The 9,467-nt window shown below is 31.9% G+C and overlaps 1 protein-coding gene across 1 annotated transcript in view; it reads left to right on the top strand.

The window, feature by feature from the left end:
* Positions 1–9,467, top strand: part of LOC108690609 (fatty-acid amide hydrolase 2) — a 19,367-nt gene that overhangs the window by 212 nt on the left and 9,688 nt on the right. Inside the window, exons 2-4 of the mRNA XM_018197982.1 lie at positions 51–149; positions 1,295–1,503; positions 9,037–9,263. Coding sequence (XP_018053471.1) covers positions 126–149; positions 1,295–1,503; positions 9,037–9,263 — 460 coding nt within the window. The 5' untranslated portion in view covers positions 51–125. The remainder of the gene's footprint in view (positions 1–50; positions 150–1,294; positions 1,504–9,036; positions 9,264–9,467) is intronic.

The raw sequence follows: 9,467 nt of genomic DNA, 5'->3' as shown, positions 1-9,467 counted from the left end.
ATATATCTATATATATTTTTTTTAATCTGTTACATGTTACCTATTTTGAGAGTGTTCAACGTGTTCGATCAATTCTGCATAATTTGAAATAAATTTGAGATATTTTTTGCTGATTTCACGAAACTATGTGCACTTCCGTAAAAAATAAGGTAACTTCAAAGACTTCCTATATGATATTGATTACGATAATCATGTAGCTTCATTCTAATGTACATTCAAATCATTATAATTTTTATAATTTGTGAAAATCGATTTTACAAAAGATGATTTGCATTTTTTGGTAATTGTTGAATTGAACTTCATCATTTGCGATGTTGATAAATTAGGTTCGACGCATTTTTGTATAAAATGAAGAAATCTATCAAAAGAAATATCACTCTGCCCCATGAACCGAAATACTAATTATTAAAGTTTATGGATATTCAGATTAGAAAATCTGTCACATTGATGGCATAGAGGAACATGAGAATATATATATATATATATATATAAGTATAAGAAATATAATAACTATTTTCTGCTTCAAAAAATTACACAAGTTCTCTGCTTTAAATACTATTTTTTTTGTATAATTTTTGTTTTTACATCAAAGAATTTATCTTGATTTTTTTTTGCTTTTTGCTTTAAAAATACAAATTCTGTTTTAAAAACAAAAATTCTTTGCTTTAAAAACAAAATTTTCTACTATAAAAACAAAAATTATATAGAAAATAATTTGTTTTTAAGGCAGAGAATTTGTTTTTAAGGTAAAGATTTGTATTTATAAAACAAAATTTGTGTAATCTCTATACCATCGATGTGACAGATTTTTCTAACCTGAATATCTTTCAACAATGAATGTCTCGATCCGTGGGGCAGAGCGACACTTTTTTTGCCATATTCGTTCATTACATGCAAAAACGCGAATGAGCCTAATTTTATCAACATCTGAGATTAAGAAACTAAACTCAACAATTACCTTAATATTCTTGAAGCTTCCACGAGAGTGCTTTCTATATAAAGATTATGCGTTTCGCCGGTTGTCTCCGTGTTCAGATCCATTCTCGGAATGGCAATTCTTGGATCGCCTTGATGAAATGGACAAGGTTCATGAAACGTTGACATTCCAAGAATAGATAGCTAGAGACAACCCGCGAAATGCATAATTACCTTAACTTTCAAATGTTAAATATATTAATATACTATCTGTTTTACCTCTGACAATCTATTATTTTTTTATAATAAGTTTATATAAACATTTATAATATACATAAACATTTTTACAATATCTTAATATACTATAATTTGTATATAGGATTCTCCACAATGCCAGGATATGTTGCATTTTGCAAAAAAGTGGTGCTGGAATTTTTTTCGATGTATGATCATACATCTGCATTTTATCTTCGATAGTATTGTAGACTTTGCCTTTGGCATGTACTACGATAAGAAAGCAAAGAAGGTATCATCAGTGAAGAATAAGCTATTATTAGAAAGTGCTGTTTCCTTAGCAGAAAAAATTAGGTAAGACAGTTATTGATTCTTTATTTAAATTATTGTTAAAGCATATATTTATTGCCATGTTATTCATATGTAAATGATATTTAAGACCCTATTTTATAATTCTTAATGCTATTTATTGTTGAATAATTGTCACTAATTTAGAATTTTTCTTATTTTATAAACAAAAAATTATCATAATCTCTATATAATCTAGAAAAATATTATTGAATCTATAACAATTTTGTTACCATTTTATTGTTGATATATAAATAACAGTTGTTATCTACAGAAGTGAAAAAAATTGTTCCTTAATGACTAGCGTTTAATGAAAATATCATTAAAAAATTATAAAATGGTTTATTTTATTAATTTATTAAACACATCTTCTCTCATAATTTATTTTTTTATTTTGTAATAAAACATCATTAAATGATAGAAATTATTATGAAAATTTGGTGTCGTTTGAATTTAAATGAGATGTTCTCTAAAATAATGAATGTCATTTGTATGTGAATGAATAGATAACAATATGTTAAAGATTTATAATTTGAGATAGAACTGAAGAGAGAATAACTCTAATTAAATATGGAAAATTCCTTTTGATTGAAGTAAACCTTAAATACTATAACTGTTTAGTGTAAATTTATGTATATTTCTGATTCCACAAATGCTTTCCATCATGCTTTCCACTAAATTACTTTTTCAGACACATTCACAGAACCAGAATAGTAATATCCTGATAAAAAAATTTGTTATATATGAATATACAGAGTGTCCCAAAATAATCGCTAAATATTTCATGGGCAGATAGAATAGATTCCATAGTGGAAAATTACATGGTGTGCTCAGTTTACAAGCGTCTCTCTCTCTCTCTCTCTAAAATTAGCGCTCTCTGTTCTTCTTGTTCTTATTCCGCAAAGCCTATGAAACGCGAAATATATTCATAGTCCGTTTTTATTTTAAAATCATCTTAAATATAATGTTGTCTTAAGTTGTTAAGTTCTCGAATTGACATCTTAAGATTGACTTAAGATAATATTAAATATAAGAATCGATTATGAACACCGATCTGTTTCGCATCATAGAGTTTTCTTGCACAAGGAAAGATTCAGTACCAACTCCATGACACGAAATAGGTCGGTGTTCATAGTCGATTCTTACATTTAATTCTGTCGTAAGTCAATCCAAGAACTGTATTAACATCTTAAGACATTATATTTAAGATAGTTTTAAAATAAAAATGGACTATGAATATCACCCCATGTTTTGCATTTCACAGTTGGTAGACACTTAGAGATGACGCGGAACAAAAGTAGACGAAGTAGTGGTTTAATCAAATTGAGCACATCATGTAATCCTTCCAGCATGAATAGAACGGACTAAATTGAGTCGAAAAGTTTTCTACCATTTTTCAATTTTTGCAATAGTTCACAAGATTAATTAAAAATTACCGAAAATTGGTTTTCAATAATTTTTTACTCAAATACTATCAATATAGAAAAATTGCAAAAGATTTTACAGAATTAATTTTACAGAAAAATTGCAAAAATTGTTTATTTTCTTCTCATAGAACTCTAAAAATTTTTTCAGAATTTTTTCAGAATTTTTTAATATCGTATTTTCTCATGTTGATAAAAATAAGAAAATACAATACTAAACAGTTGATAAAAAATTTCGAAAAAATTCTTAGAACTCTATGAGAAGAAAATAAACAATTTTTGTCTCTTGTATTTCTTCTGTAAATTTGGTATTTGAGTAAAAAATTATTGAAGATCAATTTTCGATAATTTTTAGTAATTAATATCTTGTTAACTATTTCGAAAATTGCAAAGTGATACAGGACTTTTCGACTCAGTTTGGTCTGCTCTACTTATCCATGAAATATTTGGCGATTTTGGAACACTGTATAAATATGTATAAACAAATCTAAACACGCACAAATATTTATAAACATATATAATTATACATGAAATATGTTCATACATGAAATATATTTTTTCTTTCTTTTGTAAAATTACTTTTTAGTACTAAAAATAATAATAATATTGTTGCACTCGCGAAGTTGTATAATAACATTTAATTACAATTAGAGAACGAATTCTTTATTGACAAATATGAGAGACTCAGAACAGAACAGCAGGACATAAAATACAAAGTTGTCAGGAGGAAGATCTTCTTTTGTCTTCATGATCCATAACGAACAGCTCAGCACACTCGATTTAGGGGAAACTCTAGCGTGGCGCAACAATATTGAAAAAACATCACACAAAAATAGTTAAGGGAAAAATTTTCGCATTGTTTGTTTTAGGAAAAATCAAGTTTGGAAAAATGAAAGTTTGAAAAAAATTTGCTCATACATAATTATGTATAATTTTACATACAATTATATATGATATATTACATACAATTATATATGAGCAATTCTTTTATATTTCTCCAAATTTGATTGTTTCTGAAATAAATATTGGAATGTGTATGTTTATGATCTACAGGCGTATCAAACTGGATGGAGTTAGAGTAAAGCCCCAGACACAATGCGAAGGAATAGCGATAGCGATAGAAATTACACGATCTTCTTTCAATTATCAGAAACTGTTTAATCTGATATATTCGATTTCTGATAGGTTGAAATTGTGTTTTTTCTATCGTTGTCACTATGGAACTTCGCTGAATGGTCAAATTGTCGCAGATCGATATAAATCTCTGAATTTATTGAACGGAATCAAAAATCCTTTTACAGGATTAAAGTAGACGTAAAATTTGGGAGTGCTGCAATAGATTTTATACTAAAATCGTTCAAAACATTTTTTCAACTCATAGAGTCATCTGAAGTAGATGTTTCCTTAATGCAAAAGTTTTATAGCTCGTATCGACCACATGATAGTGCACCATTCAGTGCATGACGTGCACAAACAATACTGAATTTATGAAACTAAGATTAAAAGCTTTAGAAGAAAGATTTATATCCATCTGCAAATGACGTGTATACGAACGCTGAGTCATAGTATGTAGCGCAACTCTACTGATTTTATGTTGGCCAAAATGGAGTGCGCATGCGCGAAATAAATAAGTTGCTCAATAACTCCATCTAAACTTTTATCTCACTTCTTTCTTTTTCCATTCTCTCTTTCAGGATCATTTAAATATTTGAGTAGCTGAAATACGAATCAAAAAAAGATAGAAGAAAAGAAAAATCATGATTAGTTAGTTTAATTTAGTTTATTGCTCTATGAGAAAGATTACGTGTTAACAGAGTAATAAACATAGAATATAACAAACTATAGTAAACATAACATAAAATACAATACAATAGTCATTAATAGCTTGTAAATGATTAGGCATTAACAAAATTGTTAAAATCTACTAGCAACAAAATCGGAAATAAGACAACAATGCAATGAGAAGTGAACATTAATTGAAATCATACATATACATTCACGCACACATACCTGCAAACAATTTCGCCAATCTCGCTTAAATATTGTGAATGATATGTATAATTGCTGGATTGCTTTCGTTTTAGCTACAAAATCTGTTTTCTGTATAGTGCAATTCTAATAATTTATTAAAGCACACAAGCAGGAAAATAAGCATCGTGTGCTGCAGTCATTAATTAATTAAAATATTTTTACAGTATAATATTTGTATTATGCAACCTTTATATAATTTTATATTTTCTTATTTTTGTATTTTTTTTGTTGCAATGCATTACAATTATAAATCTATTTCTTTTAGTTTTATTACATTTAGATTAAAATTGATATATGTATAAACCTAGAGAGAGAAAGAGATTGATTGAGAATTTATTATCGTTCTTAGGCTGGGCCCTCTAAGAACACACGATAGTGGTTGTTGAAGCAAAAATTACAAGTTACACATTACAAATTGTAAATTATAAATTACAAATAACAAATTACAGATTATAATTTCAAATTACAAGTAATAAATTACAAAATATAAATTACAGAAATATACAAAAGATATCAAAGATAGAATAAAATAAAGTGAAAGGCTGAAGACCGCGAGGAAATGAAGAAGATGATATGAAATAATGCAATATTGATACAAAATATATAAATGAAAATATATAAATGAAAAATTATGGCGAGAGCACAACGTAGATGACACGGCAATTCGTGTCAACCCGTGTCGATCCCGCATCCAGACCGCGACCTCGATGACGCAGATGACAGAAGAGAGCTCGCCTAAAGATATTAAGCGATTCGGATTCACGAGGAGAGGATAATGAATTCCATAAGAAAAAGGCTGTGGAAAGGAAAGAGTGTTGGTAGGATGATTCTACAGGGAGATTCTACAGATAGGTATGCAAAGGTCGAAGGAAAGCACGCGAGGCGGGACAAGGTGGAAATGAAAGAGAGATAGGAAGGAGTATTGGAACGAAAGTGAAGAGGAAGCAGCAGGTCAGGAACTCTCTTCTGTCATCTGCGGTCAGCCATTCCAGCGTGTTATAGGAGAGATATACTTGTTCAAGGAAATCGAAGATGAATCGCACGCAGGCATTGAGACGCTTAAGTTTGAGTTTGAGCTGTCCGGTTAGATCAGTAAAGACAGCAGCACAGTAGTCGAACAACGGGAAGATCAGAGAGGACACGAGTCGATTGCGCAACTAAGTCGAGAAACAGTTCTTGCGATATTTAAGTCGCCACAGAATGCCATTCACCCTATTCGAGATAGCCCGTACGTGATCGGAGTCCAGTTGAGAGTCCTGTTGATGATAATTCCTAAATTGATCACGCAATCCTAAATTGGTTACCTTAATAGATGAACCATTGAGGGCGAGCTCGATATTATGAGTCGATCGAATCCCGTTCACATAGTGTGCGCTCCCCAGCTGGATGGCTGATTTTATCTGTGTTTAGCTATAAATCATTTCGAAGCGACCAATGTGCAACAGTAAGGCTTCGAGGTCATAGGAGTGAAAATGAAGATAGACTTAGAGGTCATCATATAAGATATGACAATGATTGAGGGAATGCTTGATGTCAATGAAGATGGAAAATAATAGAGGTTCCAACACGGAACTCTGGTACGCCCGCGGAGACGGGAGCCTAGGATGAAAGATCGTCAGGTCCGCGCACGCGGGATCCTTTAGTGAGGTAGGATCTAAACCATTTTATGACAGGTCCGAAAACGCAGAAATGCGACAGTTTCTGGAGAAGCAGAAGATGGTTGATCGAATCAAATGCCTTAGAGAAGTCAAACAGGACAAGCAGAGTTACTGTTCTCCTGTCTATGGCAAGTCTAATGTCGTTGGTCAGCTTAACCAGCGCCGTCTGCATATTGTGGCCGCTATGGAATCTTGTTTAGAGAGAATCAAGGACGTTGAGGCAGTGAAGATGCTGAAAGAATTGGTCGAAGACGATGCATTCAAGGATTTTGGAGAGAAAGCAGAAAAGGGAGATGGGGCGGAACTCGGATGGATATGATGGGAATCGCGTTTTAGGGAGAGGAATGGCATCGGACAACTTCCAAGCAGACGGAAAGACAGAGGAGTTAAGAGATATATTGAGGAGGTCAAAGATAACAGTAAAAATGACGGAAAGGAATGAGACGTCGATTGATCGGATTCATCGACCGGATGCGTTAGATCTACTCTTGGCGAGCGCGAACACAAGGTTTCACGCACTCCAGGGGTAATGTGGCGAAAGTAAAAAGTGGAAGGGTCGGAGACAGGAGACGCTTGTGATGAGAGAGGAGAGATAGAAGAAATGAACGAGGTAAGGAAAAACGAGGGAGTGGAGGAAGGGGAATATGAAAGAAAATGAAAAAATGATTGAGGCAGTCAGACGAGAAATTAAGGCGGGGAAGAAGATTTGGGCTTGGTCTAGAGATCTAAATTCGGACCAAAGACGCGCAGGGGAAGAAACAAAATTCAGGCGAGACAGTAGGTATTTGTTTTTTGATGAGACGAGAAGGTTGTCTTCATTGCGCAGCCGACGGAAGACAGTCCCAGACAGCAGGTGATGGATGCCGCCTGAACATTCTCTGCGCGGCGTCTCTTTTGCTCATAAGGGTTCTGATGGGCTGATCTAGCTAAGAGGCAAATGGTCTTTTGGCAATAAAGGTGCGGAAGGGGATATGGATGCCGCGTGCGGAAGGAAGCTGCTAAGAATATCGATTTTTTCGTCAAGGATGTAGGTCCGATTGGATGTCCAATCAAAAGAGCGCAAGGAACTGTGGAATGAGTCGAGGTTGAATAGAGTAATCACGGATGCAAATGGAGGAAGGCGAGGAAGATAAAAATCAAGTAATTTTGATGGAGATGCAAAAAAAAAAAGACGAAGACGTTGTGCGATTTCAAGAATGATTTATGACTGATGAGACAGTGGTCAATCCGGGAGTGAGACGAGGCGATGTGTTGGATATCAGCAAAAGGAACAAGGTAGAAGTGCAAGCTGGAAGCAGAGTCAAGAAAGGATTAGCATCAAAAGATGCGATTAAGATCGATGTTGAAATCACCAATGATTACAGCAGAGAAAATGAAGGATAAAGTTTCTCAAAGTCCGTCGATAGATAACGATAGATAACAGCTAGTAGATACGGTCTACTACAATCTGCTGCGAATATACTTACAATTAAGTATTCCGGATGCGTGCGAGAAAGCGAGAATTTTCGCTCGTAGCCCGGCACGCATGTAAAAGCCAATGCTCCCTCCCCTCCCCTCCCTCCTCACCTGATCAAATCTGATTAGATGGTAACCGAATAAATCGACAAAATTATTAGGAACGTGAGGTTTTAATCAGGTCTCTGACATCATTATAGATTTTCTAAGCTTTAAAATGTTTTTTGAAAAAATTGTTACGATGTTTTTTCGCAAAGAATTTTTTTATTGTATAAAATTGTATTATATGTAAAAGCTTAATTTTTCTAAAATTATTTTTTGATTTCGAAACTAAGAAATTTGCAGAAAAAAGGAAAAATATGTGTTATAATGTGCTTGATTCAAATAAATTTTTTACAAATAAAAAAAAATTTTTTTGGTCATCAACATATTTAAAAAAATTAAGTCAAAGTTTTATACAATAAAAAATTCGATATTTTTACGAAAAATCATGGTAGCAATTTTTTCAAAAAGCATTTTAAAGCTTAGAAAGTCTATTTTAAAATGCTTGTTTATTAAATTTAATTTCAATGATGTTTTAATTAGGTAGAATGCTTTAAAAAATAACAAAAATATTGAAAAATTACTTCCAAGTGTCCTTTAATGTGATGGCACTTTTTAATTTTTAGTCTTTTATACTCCAAACTGATTAAAACAATAAATCATCTTTTTATAATTCATCGCCTGTAAATAATTTCTTCCTTATTTGCCGCCATTTTCGCCTTTGGCGATTGGCCTATTTGTATCAATTTTTAAAAAATTGTCTATATTCTTCAATATTGTTGGATACATGAGCCCTACAATAGTCATGAAAATTTATATAAGATTATTCTTTAATAATATCTCAAATATAGTTTCGTCTAGAATTAAATTTAAATATATATTGTACAACAAAAGAATATATGTTTATATTTATACATACTTTGTTCTAGAACAAAAAAGGTTACATCAGAAGAGATTGTAAAAGCTTATATTGAAAGATGCAAGGAAGTAAACGATTTGATAAATGCAGTCGTGGAATGTAGATACTTAGATGCAATTGAAGAGGCGAAAGCAGTGGATGCCATGATAGAAAAAGGCGTAGATTTGGAGAAAATAAGAATAACACAGCCATTCTTGGGAGTACCGTTTACCACAAAGGAAAGCAATCGGGTTAAAGGTATATAAGACATATGTAGCAGTATGAAAATATTCAGAATTTTTAGTTCAAGATTTTATTTTTAAAAAATTATTCAGTTGACAAGTTTTAATTGAAACTTTAATAAATTTTAAATTTCACGAGTTTGATAAGTATGTAAAGATAAATATAAATATTTTTATTTTATTAATTTTATTTAGCTTTATTTAAATATGATTTTGATTT

The sequence above is a fragment of the Atta colombica genome, unplaced genomic scaffold (assembly GCF_001594045.1).
Source record: "Atta colombica isolate Treedump-2 unplaced genomic scaffold, Acol1.0 scaffold332, whole genome shotgun sequence".
Lineage (NCBI taxonomy): Eukaryota > Metazoa > Arthropoda > Insecta > Hymenoptera > Formicidae > Atta > Atta colombica.
This window is presented reverse-complemented; position numbering and strand designations above follow the sequence as displayed.